At 34.8% G+C, this 13,343-nt stretch overlaps 1 protein-coding gene across 1 annotated transcript in view; it reads right to left on the bottom strand.

Moving 5' to 3' along the window:
- Nucleotides 1–4,622, bottom strand: part of LOC149553481 (amino-terminal region of chorein) — a 111,831-nt gene extending 107,209 nt beyond the window's left edge. The window contains exons 1-3 of the mRNA XM_089788928.1: nt 4,168–4,622; nt 1,958–2,098; nt 1,450–1,538 (exon numbers count right to left, since the gene is read on the bottom strand). Coding sequence (XP_089645054.1) covers nt 1,450–1,538; nt 1,958–2,069 — 201 coding nt within the window. The 5' untranslated portion in view covers nt 2,070–2,098; nt 4,168–4,622. The remainder of the gene's footprint in view (nt 1–1,449; nt 1,539–1,957; nt 2,099–4,167) is intronic.
- Between the last annotated feature and the right edge of the window lie 8,721 nt (nt 4,623–13,343).

The following is a 13,343-nucleotide window of genomic DNA, read 5'->3' as shown; positions in this document are numbered from 1 at the left end:
ATATATAAAGTTAATTTTATAAAATAATACGTGCACCCAAACAAAAAAACTCAAATGTCATGTTAGATATTCATTGTTCAAGATTAAAATAATGAAATCAAAATCCAATGTATTTTAAATGTGTTTTAAGCTTAGTTACCGATTCGGGATACGAATCCGATTCGGGCACGTGAATTGGATCCGTGGATTCGTGATTTTTTTTTTCCCCGATTAGGATTCGTGGGGGATTCGTGAATATATATATATATATATATATTACTAATCTTGCCCAAGCACCAACTAGTAACAGATATATATATATATATATATATATATTTATTTATTTGTTTCTCTCATTTATTAGTATATATAATGCATAAAAAGGTCATTTTAGCACTAGAAAGCAAAAAAATATATTTAAAAAAGTCATATTAAATAACTTGGACTCACTTAAACCTGTCGATCCTTGAGGATTCACGCTGGATCCTTGAGGATTTGTGCCTGGATTCATGCAGTTCCGGGCAGGATCCTTGTTTTACACAGTGGATTCGTCAGGATTCGTGGGCCATGAATCCGGACGAATCCACTGTGTAAAACAAGGATCCTGCCCGAATCTGCACGAATCCAGGCACGAATCTGGATCCGGATTGGACCCGAATCCGGATCCGGCCTCTAGGGCACGAATCCGGTAACTAAGGTTTTAAGTTGTTTTGAGGTTCAGTTTAGGGATTACAATTAGGTTTTCAAGTTGGCCAATCAGATTTTAGGACCAAGAACCAAAAACTATAGTAGAATCTTAAATTAAAAAGAACAGGTGAACACTGCAGAATCACCCAGGCCACCAAAACATTTCCAGGGTAAGAAACTACCCAGGTCAACTCTTAAGGGTTTTACCTGATTCCAACTCCAGTACATCTCCTACCTGATTCTGGGTGTTCAAGGAGGCAATTAGTAACATGGAATCAAGAGACTGAGACTCTTCTTTGTTGATGATGTTTTTACTACAAACTATTAACATCATTACAAACTGCTTCATTTTCCCAGTTCCAATAGCAAGGAAATGTCAATTGAAACAACAAAATTAAACATCTTGACCAACTTGCTTCCCATTAAATCGAAGCATGCTGTTGAAATTTCCATCATTTTCTGCTAATATTTCAACTATTTTTAAAATAAAAAGATAAGGCAGCCCTCAACTATTCAAATAATTACTTCTGTGGAGAGCAAAATTGTGTGCTATCTAATGGGATGATGACCCACAGAAGTGTTCAGGGATATGAAAATTTCATAAGCACCTGCCTTTTCAAATATAATCTACAATTTAACGTCTAGAACTGTTTAGTACTTCATGATTTCTTTTGCAACTACAGAAGGGATTTTGCTTTTCAAAGTAGCTACATTCAGATCACATCAAATTAGTAGACAAGATACTTAAAATATGAGAATTGTAAAAATAAGACAATATTTCACCTTGATCTCCAACTTGCCAACTTTTGCTTGTGTAACACTCAAAGCTGGAGGAAGACCAGCACTTGCATGCAATGCATCGCCATTGATATCTTCTCAAAAACAAATGTAAACATAATAAGAAAATGGATAGAGTGAAATGCCCAACTACAATATTAAAATTTTACATCATTTGGGAATGGCGAGGCTGAAACATAAGTTTTGTTACCTATTTACAAGCAAAAGAAAAGTCGTTGCCTACCTGCTCATAATACATATTCCTTTTAAGAAAAATTTAATTTACCCATGTCATAGAATGTACCATGAAAGCTATTCTGTCAGATTAATGAATCTTAATCGATCTACTGAATGCAGTGGTTTCATATGTCAAAAGAAGTTCTACAAGCAATTATCATAAACAAGAATATACATTAAAATCAGAAGAAAATTCAAATATGGCTTAGTTCCTTTTCAAGCTTAGCAGTTTATATCATAAAGTAACAATAATATCAACTACAAATAGAAGAATCACCTAAATTTGAAAGCTGAACAGTTCGCCCTTGTAGCTTGAACTGGTCCCTTGAAAATGAGTTTAGCCAGTACTTGAGTGTAGATTCTAATGCCCTTGCTAGGATCGACTCCATATTCAGCTTCAGTTGTGAATTTCAACCAACTAAACAGACCATGACATTAAATAGGTTATAAGCAGCTCAAAATGAAACAACCATATAAATGTGGTTAAACAAGATCTCTGAGAAATGGTTTGCCTAGTTAGCTAGACAAATAAACTCTTCCATTCATATTAGAACTCATTCTCAGAAAGAGGAAAAGAAAGATATTATTGTACTGGCGTCCTCAAATAACCAACATAGTTCAAAGGGACTAGAAAGTGTTAAATTACAACAGAAAAATACTAATGTAAAAGCACACTAGGTACTAAAAACTAAAGAACACTAAAACTGTAAAACTGTAACTCAAGGGTGTGAACCCAAAGCAGTGAAACCCCAAAATCACATAATCAACATGAGAATCGCAAAATACAAATAGCCTTGGAGAATTGGCCTCTACGATCTAGAACAAATAATTATGCTATTCATGGAGATCAAACTCGTGGGCAACCCACCAACCAAATTGTATAGCTTAGAAATCTACGCAGGAATCCGACATGAATTATCTCAATTAAGGATGTTCAAACTGTGTCTGTGGGGACTTACAATCAACCACAAAGTCTGACAGTAATTCATCTTTCTATCTTCAGCATGAAAGAATCAGTCAGAGTAAGTATAGTAATCAGTCAAAAAGTATAGCCTTCAGATATACTTTGGATGCCAATCGACCTCAATGCCCCAACTAGATAAAGGGCACAGAGATAAAACTAAAATAAGCCCAATCAAGATCATTTTCCAAATAACGATGTGCTACATAAACCATATTAGCGCTTGACCATCCACTAAACACACAATGCCAATGCACCGCAGAATCCCTTTTAGTCAAGTGCTGAAGCCCTATTAGCCAAGTGCCAGCCACTAACCATCAATTTAAACACACATGAAGTCAAATGCCATATACTCGTATGTTAGGGCTTTTGCAAGGAAATAATATTCGCGTACAATGCACTATCCAAATACCACAATTAACAAGTAAGAGCCAGCAGAGTAAGGTAGGGGTCCCATGAGGGGGGGGGCTTGGGCTCTATTTTTAAGGAAATACAGGTCCCATGAGATTTTTTCTTGGAGGCTAAAGGATTATTTAGAATTTTTTCCACCAAATTAGGAGCCCCTTGGCCCTCTTAACTTGAGCAGGTGAAAATGGGGTGGGGCTGGAAATAGCCCCACCGGCTTAGGAACACTTTGTGTCACATGTCAATAAATAAAAGAAAAAATGAAAAGAAAGGAAAGTTTTTATTTTTTATTTCATATTTTAAATTTAAAATCCTCCAAACTTCCTTAAGTTTAGGAATTCAAAATTTTAAGCTGTGATACATTTTATGATTCATGAGACCATTCGACTTCAAACATTCCTAAAAAATCTCAGCAGTGACTGCTCTGTTTTTTAGGAAGCCCCAGTCCATGGGACCCCGGCCTAACTTTGATTGCAGATCAATTTGCTGTTATTTTGAAATTACTCCCGCCTAAGCCTGCTTCTCCAAGAACAGAACTACTACTAGACAAACACAAGCAGTCAAGTTCCACGCACTCGTAATCAAAATAAACCAATTCACAGTAATCTCGTGATGCGCCCATCAAGGCTAGCTCCTGGCAATCAAATTCATGTCCCGTGAAATAACCAAATTCCACGAACAGTAAAATTAAGCCAGATCCATCCAGTCGTTCTTTCTGCAGAAATTGGCATCTCCATCCCTTCCAAGCAGATGTAACATATGGTAGGCAAAATTGAAACCCGCTTGACGTCAATTTCCCACATGTTCATCGACCTGGTGAACCCGATTAGTTTAGCGCCAATCCCAGCACCATCACAGTAACCCCAGAAAGAGTTGCGTGAATGTGCATTAATCTCAAGCTTCCTACCGTATTGTCGGATGCATCATTTCTCGCAATTATTTCAGTGGAAACTAAATCATAATTAAAACAACTGAAAAATAAAAAGTTCTATGTTCAAACCTTAAAAGAGAGCACAAATACAGCTTTAAAAGTTCCCAACTCGAAATATCAATCTCAAAGGCCGCAAACCCCAACGACAAATTTAACCAAAATTCAAATTAATTGCAGCAATCATACATACCCATTTGAGCTGAATATGTCCGTATCCGAGAACAAACAAGAGCTGATCAGGAAGCCCTAAAATAAACAGCAGATTTCGATCTAATCTGTCGTTAGATTTCGCAGCATTTGCGTGTAGACGATGCATTGGCCAGACTGAGACTTCAAAGGTGGTCGAGTATGGTATAACTGTGAAACAATGTAGCAGATCTAATCTTTGTCTATGAAACTTTCATTCGCCAAACCCTGCAATTGAGCCGGCGTTGATGCTAGAATTCACAAAAGTTGGGCCTACTTTTTCATATTATTACTATTCTATCATACATCGCATCGTACATTCTCTGCCTGCGGCTTGCGTCCATTATTTATTTATTTAATCTACTAATCATATCTTGGCAGATCTATATTCTTTGATATTTTCATAGTTGCTTTGCACTTGTTTTTTATCTGGATCTTCCAGCACGTCATTTTCACTTTAACTTTTCACATTCCATCCCTAGCTGTGTGACACCTGATTGGGATTCGAATCTCATGCATTCCTAAGCCCTAACTTATTGGTGGGAAAAAAGCTATATTGGACTTTTTAAATTTTCGTGTTTGCATGATACTCATAGTTTGTGTTTATTTGGTTTTGTGAATCAAGGTTTCAAATTAGAAGTACCATGTTTTTTCTCTAATAATGAATCTCAATCAAATTCACCAAAGTTCACCAAAATATTAAGAAGCATTATGAAATGTGGAAAATCAAAATTCACCAAAATATTAAGAAGCATTATGAAATGTGGAAAATCAAAATTATTATTTCTAATATTTCATATTTTTAATTTTACATTGTGAAGAATCTAACATAAGTATGATTATAAGAATACAATTTATAGTTAGATCAATCTAAATGTAAAATATTTAAATATGTACATAAATATGTAATCATTATAAATAGAACTATTTATATAGCTATAATTTATTGTCTACTCAATAATATCATGCTATAAACTATTTATGTTGGTTTTGGGTTCAATTTTGCATCTACTTTTCTGAACACATCCCATGGTCTACAACGTTTACAATTAATATAAACTCTTTACAAAATGATCACAAAATATTTAGCATTATAAGCCCCCCACATAAAACAAACAAACAAAAAATGGAGAAACAGACCCAAAGCCAGCTCATCCCTAACAAAACCAACTAAAGGCCAGCAAAACATGATAAGCAACAAGAAAGGGAAAACCCAGATTTAGCTTAGAGTATTTAAGATTAAAGTGACCTCTCCTTCTAGTTTGCCCATCCTTTAAGCAACACATTTTAATTCTTGAATACCTTTGGATAGGGATGTAATCTTCTTCTTCAAACGTACCCTGGTTCTCCTTCCAAGACCATCAGTTTCACTAGCAGGAGTCTACTTTTCCTAAGTAATGTCCACTATAGTTGTCTCGTGATGATCAATCTTCATTTTCGCCAAAAGGGCATTCATATTATCTATGATGGACAAGGATTTTTTGACTATTTTTCATAATTTTATTGGGTATCATATCAGTCTTATCAACTCGCTTCTTCAACTCACCTGGAGCTCTCTTCAAACAATTCCCTTATATTGCCCTCAGCTTCCAAATGATCCATAACAAGTTTCTTATGAACAGACTACCACAAAGCAGACAATGTCATGTCAAGATAGGCTTGGGTACTATTATATCCCGATATTATGCTTCAACTCCTCATACTTAATAGAGAGCATGAATTTAGATTTAGATTATTAGTTTCATGAAAGGCAACCAGCCTTCACAATCTACAAAACCCCAATATTTATCTCTTCCCGCTTGTCTTCAAAATTTGCAGGGGCATACTTGTACAGATGAAGGTTGCAGATTACCCACATTCTGGGGTAAGGAACTAGTCTCTTCATAATCAAAAGATGAGTTATACATACCATAGTCAACCAGAATTTCATGATATAAATGTTGATGTAAAATACATAATTGAATTTAGAAACATTGCCAATAATTTAAACATGAATTATGGAAATTTAATGTCTAAATCTAAAATTGACCTATTACTAATTTATAGTGTTATACATACTAAAGTATACAATATGAAAATGTCTTATTTTTCAATTGTATAATAAATTATTAAGGCTGTGTTGATCAAAATAAATTATTAAGGTTATATTATCTTTCATATTAAGAGCATATATTACTCATTTAAATATATTAGATTTTGATGAAATAATTTAATTAAAATCAATAAAATTTAAAACATGTGTTATTTAATATTATTTTAGATGAATCATAATAGAAGTCTTTAAAAATGAGTCTAAAGTGATTGAAATTTATTTTAAATATACTTTGAATTACAATAAATCCAAGCTTAACTCACTTACAATAATGTTTTTCTAATTTATTATAAAAGAGATCAGAATAATGGCAATATAAATCAAATTGGCTCATTAATGGGCCTTTGAGGGCTCAACCTCCATCAATAAGGATTAAACTTAGATCTCAAAAACCCTAAGAGGATGGGTGTACAAAGATTAATTTTGATGGGGCATCAAAGGGAAACTCAGGCCCAAAGGTAGGACTTGTTGTAAGAGATTGCATAAATAGTATTCAATTATTAGGAGCAAAATGTTTGTCAACGGGAAAAAATAATGAGGTAGAGGTACAAACTGCACTCTTTGCCATAAATATGGTTGTCACATTAAAAGTGAGAATTTACTCCAATTGGAAAGGGACACATTGATTATTATCAATTATGTAATCAATGGATTTTATGGAGTGTAGTCCTAAATAAGCACATTCATAGGATCAAATATATTGAAGTCATTTGAATACTTCGATATGACTCATGTTAGAAGGGCTCAAGCCAATGAGGTTGTTGATGCAATGTCAACAAAAAGGGTTTCCTTAATCGATTGAGATAAGGAGAAAATGGTAGAGGATTTTAACGATATTGATGGAGGGGCATTTGATTCTTAGAATTAAGAAGAACGTGGTAGGCAAATGAATACTTAAACTAGTGCATGGTTAGAAGTCTCAGTATTTCTTATCTTTAATGAAATAAAGAGAATTAAATTCAAAATTATCCAAAGTTGGTGCTCCTCACAAGACCCATAATGTTGTTTTGTGTGGAGCGTGATAAGTCCCCAAGTGGGAGATTGTTAGCTTGTGGTGATTGATCAAGTAAGTAAGGAGAAAAAAATTGGTTATTGGCCAACGTGTTCTAACTGACACAATCTTGCATAAATGGTTTAAGGTGAGGGTTTTTTTTAATTTGTGGTGATGATTTAGTAGCTTCTTTCAAAGATATTGAGCTATAAGGGTTGTAGATTGTAATCGGGTTGTAATCACTAGATAATAAGAATATTCAACTCACTATTTAGTGGATGTAGCCCAAGGATCGAGTGAACCACGTTAAATCTTTATGTCTTGTATTTTCTTTTGTGTGCTTTTATTCCTTTTTAATATTGGTTATACTTCCATGTAATTGTTATTGTTGTCTCTTTAATCCTAAGGTAGGTAGTAATGGTGAAGTAGCAATTTGAAGGAATGTAAGTGACGGGGGCCATGTGAACTTTTAAGCTTTGGAGATTTCATCAATAATTTTCAAGCAAAGGTTATGCATGTTAGTATCAATCAGATCAAGATTACTAAGAGGAGGGGTGAATAAGGTATCTATCAGACCTATAGATAAAACTAAACTTCACAACTTGATTGTTACCATTCACTATGAATATATACTTACAAATAAGAGCATCAACAAGAGACCAACTTAAACTGTCATCTGCACAAATGCAAAGATGGCACCAGTAAATTTTCTCCTGTAAACCTTGGAAATAAGGGAACAAACCATGGTGGGATCAGGTACCCATGAATGTACACTCTTTTGAAATGTGTCATGTCAAAGGCTTGGCTCTATCAGGAGCTTACAACAATGTCTAATTAAGAACATACCCTTTTAAGAGCCACGCAGTTAAGGGATTTACCTCAGCACTGTTAGGAGCTTTGACCTATTAGGATTGTTAGAGTAGTAAGGTATTTTCTTATTAATCAAATCATTTTGATTTAATTATAAATCACTTATTATCTCTATTTTAGTTAAGCTAAACTTTAGGCTTATAGTAATTAATTATTATATTAGTTATTATATTGCAACGTAGTTTAGTTACTTTTTAGGGTTGTAATCTCCTTTTATGAGGATTGATATCTCTTTGTAATTTACACATTCAATTCATTCAATACAATTGCAATTTATCTTTTACATATCAAGAATGTCTCATCTTCAGTGGACCTCTAAATCTAAGCCTCCATACCTGATGCAGGAGCATCCAGAGGTATAAGGGCAATCCTGTGTCACCCAAAAAAATGTACTTAGACTTAGTTTCTGTTTCATGTCTTTACATTTTTGGATACCCATTTGGGTCAAATAAAGGTTCCAACTCTCATAGTTCAACTATCAGTGTACTAGAAAATCCCGAAAAAATAGGAGCATGCAATTTGGCCATCATTTTGGTGACCTAGAAGGTGTGAATCGGCCAGATGAATTTAATTGTGATTTAGAGCATTCCAGAAAAAGAATCAGGTCAAAAGGCCCCACGATTTGAAAGTTATTGCAATTTTTCGGGTTTTGGAGACCTCCTAAGAATGCTTCAAAGTCATATTAGGGGCATTAAATGACCTTGAAAAGGGCTGGAAAATGGGGGATGAGCGAAGCTTGTCCATAGGGCTATAGAGCGCTTCGAGAGCTTTTCGAAAATGTAAACGGTTCGTCAATTGGAGCTAGGGTTCAAAAGTTATGCCTCCCGAAAGTTCGATTACCATTTCTAGATTCTTTTAGATTTGCACCGACTTCTAACGCAGCTTTTGGAACCTTCTATTTGGTCGGTGGATGCCTACTAGCACTTTCTAGAATGTACTCCTAGTCCTTAACCCTCCGGGGTCTATTTAAGGAGATTTTTAGCATTGTAAAAGGCAGTTCGGAGTGGAGTTTGAGAGGAGGGACAAAAAGGGGAAATTATCTCCAGATTTATGCTATTGTAAGCCCTTAGGGCATGTTTTGAAGTTTATTTTTCTGTACTATTTGTATTAGCTTATTTTCTCAGTTAATATATTTTTCCCTTTTCTGTTGTGTCCATTCTGTTCTTGGGTCGTTTCCCCATCAATAGCTTTACTTATTTCTTTCTATGACAAGTGTTTGCATGCAAGTGGTTCTTGGGGTTGGGGGTTGAGCTTTCCTCAACTTCAACATGGTATCAACGCTTTAAACCTTTGTGCCTCTATTCTCTTCATGAGAGGTTTGGCCTTGGTTTTCAGATCTATGTTTTTTTGTAGAGGATTTAGTAGTGGATATGGGGTGACCTTCATTTTGGATCACTTTGAGTACAAACGAACATCACCGTTGAGCTGAGAGCACCAAAAAAACCTCATTTTCATATAAAAGTTATCTTTGAAGACAAAAGAAAAATTTCCCCTAGATCGTATGACCTGTACATGCATACCAAGGATGGTGATACTTTAAAAAAAATTGTGAAAAATAAAATTGCTTTATGAAAATAGCAGGCATGATTTTTTTTATTAAAAATAGGGGAGGCAAATTTTTTTATAAAAAAATTGGTACTTAAGAGGTGTGAACCCCACACAATTTGTCTGTACATGCTGGCACATGCCCTTGGCCCCATGCAACAGGCTTTGAGTCCTCACTCTCTATGGTCATAGGTCTTTGTTAGTGTAGGTCCTTGTTTCATGGGTCACGCACCACATTTTTCGACTTCTGCTCTTGGAAAGAGCACTTCTTTTGATTCACAGGCTCCCACATAGGTACACACAACCCCCATACAAGTATGCATGAGTTCTTAATCATGTACACATTTTTAGATGTATAGACGACCCACGCAGTCAACAACAACATTTTTGGGCCGCATATTCATCCTTCGCATGTAGACCCACATCAAACATGCAGGACCATGCAAGGACCCATCTGGCAGAAAAGAAGGTCACATTAGTATTTACGCCATGCCAGCATGCCTTTTGGGCCGATCATACTCTTTGAATATGCATTATTTTGGCATTTTTTGGTGATCTTTTTGATGTTACCATATTTTGGCAAATTTATCGACAATTTATCCATCATTGAAGGTATTTTTTGCTTTACATGGTGGTTTTCTCAAGCATATGTAGTTTTTAAGGCCACCGAACTTTTTCTAGCACCAACCAACTTTTTCCAAATGGAGGACATTATTTTTTGACACAATGTATTTCTTTTTTGATAACTGGTATTTTTTGCCATGACCATTTTACCATCAAATTTAGGCCCATCATCTATTGATGTCATCATTGTGTCAACTCTACATCAACGTGCATACTAGCCCTTCTAGCTCAGTTTGGACCTACCTTTAGTTTTTTGCTCACATCTCGAGTGTACAAACTCTATTTTTCTTAAACAAGATAGCATCGGAAAGATGGTTCTAAGCCTGTCATAATAATATAGGTATTTTAAAGTTTTAATGCTTTTTTATAGCTTTTTTCATTGTCAAAGTCAAGAGTTCATTTTTGAACTTTGGGAGACATATCTTGAACATCCAATCTCTATTTTGGGAAACATTTATATCATTGAAAATTTGGTTATGTGCTCTTTCCAGTGATGCTGGTTGTTTTTTCTGAATTCTGCTCCAAGTGCATCCTTTTTTTTTTTTTGCATTTTTGCACTTTAGTAGATATCTTTGTTGTTTCAGGTCTAGGGATCATTTCATTGCTTAGAATGACTCATCTTGGGTTGTACTTTCTTTTGTATTAGCCTTATGTCTCTTCTAATCATTGTTGATATTTATGTAAGAATTTTTCAAATGCACTGAGATAAAGTGTCACTCTATTGTGTTCCTTCTTGCATATCATTGTGTCTTGTTATACTTGCACTACATTACAAAGTGCTACGGGGGGTTTCGTGCAGGCCAGTTTTTCCATCTTCCTTTGTTAAGTGAGTGTTCCTTCCATGACATTAGCCTCATTATGTGTCAATAACACGTGTCTTTATAGGTGTTTTTACTTCTTTTGCACTCTCAATGCTCTTTGTTCTTCATTATGTAGGAGTTTATGCATTTAGTTTTAGTGTACCTATCTTACCTCACAATATTATTGGGGGGTTATGTTGGTTCTAGTGCTTTCTTGGTTTGATAGGTTGAGCTACATATTCAAAATTTGTTCCTATGTACTAGGTGGATGTGCTAGTTGGGTACCAATGTATTTCAGTGAGATGGATCATTTACCATATGGACAGTCTTTCATTCCTATTTTTGGAGGCCATGAAGATATCTTCCATTTTTTATTGATCAAATCTTTAGACTTGGCCTTTTCTCCATGGTCTTGTTCTATTTAGTGGAGGTTCTTCAAATCAATACTCTGACAATATTTGGAGCTTCAGGCTTCGGTGGTGTTCTTTATGATCATCTTTGTTCCTATTTTCTAGGATATTTTCCAATTTAAAGGCTTTTGCAGTCCTTTACTAGTTTATCAACATTTTTTCCATATCTTCTTGGAGTAGGGTTTTCCCATGTGGTTTTCTCCATTTCTCCACTTTACATATATTTGGTTGTGATTCAGTACCTCATTAGGCCTTGTTGTTGAGACCCAAATTTGCTTTCAGTAGTAGTTTTTAGGTTTTTGGGTACTCCCTAAGTTTATCTAAAGGTGGGGGGTGTTAGAGTAATAAGGTATTTTATAATAAATTAAATCATTTTGATTTAGTTGTTAAGTCACTTGTTATCTATGTTTTACTTATGCTAAACTTTAGGCATATAATAATTAATTCTCTTATTAATTATTATAATGCAACCTAGGTTAGTTACCTTTTAAGGTTTTGATCTCCTTTTATAAGTATTGATATCTCTTTATAATTTACACATTCAATTCATTCATAACAATTGCAATTTATCTCTTGCACATCAAGAATGTCTCATCTTTTGTGGATCTATGAATTCAAGTTTACATAGCTTTGCTTCTCTCTTTCTATGGCATGTGTTTGCATGCAAGTGATTCTTGGAGCTTGTTGACCCTACAAACATCTTTGGCATTATGGGTGAAAGAAGTATGAAGTTTTGTCATTGATGGCCAAAATTATTTGATTGGTAAAATGTGTGACAACCGGTCAAAGGAAGAAGAAGAAGAAGGAAGTCAATGATTACTAGCCATGAGATACATTGACATATACTCTGACACACCCACGATGTAGTGCCTCTCATGTTTGCAGTTTGTACCTTGTTATATTTTGATTTGAGAGATACTAGTACTCGTGTTATACCATGATTTTAGTATCATAGATGTTAGATTACTATGTTGTCTAGTTTATCATATTTGCATGATGATGCCATTTTGAGATGACAATATGTTTTATGATGATATCTGGTTATTTGGTATTTGGACATATCTATGATTATGTTATGTGGTGGAATTAATACTATGGTTATTTACTTCATTCTTGTTTCATTATGCTTTATGCGAACGTGAGTGATGTAAATAGATTATTTCAATAAAATTAAATAAATGGTTAGATTAGGTGATTTAATGCATTTATTGCTTCAGCTATGTTATTATATGCAATTGCACTTGATCGTGTGTTTTAGTGTGCAGGATTTATATCCCTAGCAGTGGCACATGGAGTTAGTGATTCAATTGTTCATATTTTCCAATGTTGTCCATGTATGGTCGACGTATCCTTATTAAATTGTTTATATTAAACCTTTCGATGATTATTAAATCCAAACTCACTTGCATTATGTGACTAGACCTGTAAGCATGTCTGTGCATTTAGAGGTTTGCACTTGTCACGAGATGTTGAGGAACTTCTGTGATTTTGGGTTTCCAGGCTTCATTTCAATTAATTTTAATTTTTGATAGCTTTTCCATAGATGAATTCCTATTACTAGGAATAGCTTGTTTTTGTTTGGGTCGATTTGGGATTTAACTAGGTTGGCTAGTTATTTACCCTAATCAATTATTCACTCGAAAAGTGAATAAGTATTGAAAGAGGAAATTAATTCCTCACTTCTCACTTTTGGAAATTGAGAATTTGAGAGCTTTTTTCAAATTCCTCTTCTGGAGGATTACATTTCTTGTTCGTTGTGAGAGCTGCGAGCATGGGATCTTCGTGAGGTTAGTCTCATTAGAGTCAGCTCAGGGAGACCTTGTTGTGTTTTGAATTCCAGTAACTGCT

Source organism: Cupressus sempervirens, chromosome 6 (genome assembly GCF_028749045.1).
Source record: "Cupressus sempervirens isolate cs-2001-9-10 chromosome 6, ASM2874904v1, whole genome shotgun sequence".
In the NCBI taxonomy this organism is placed as follows: Eukaryota; Viridiplantae; Streptophyta; class Pinopsida; order Cupressales; family Cupressaceae; genus Cupressus; species Cupressus sempervirens.
This window is presented reverse-complemented; position numbering and strand designations above follow the sequence as displayed.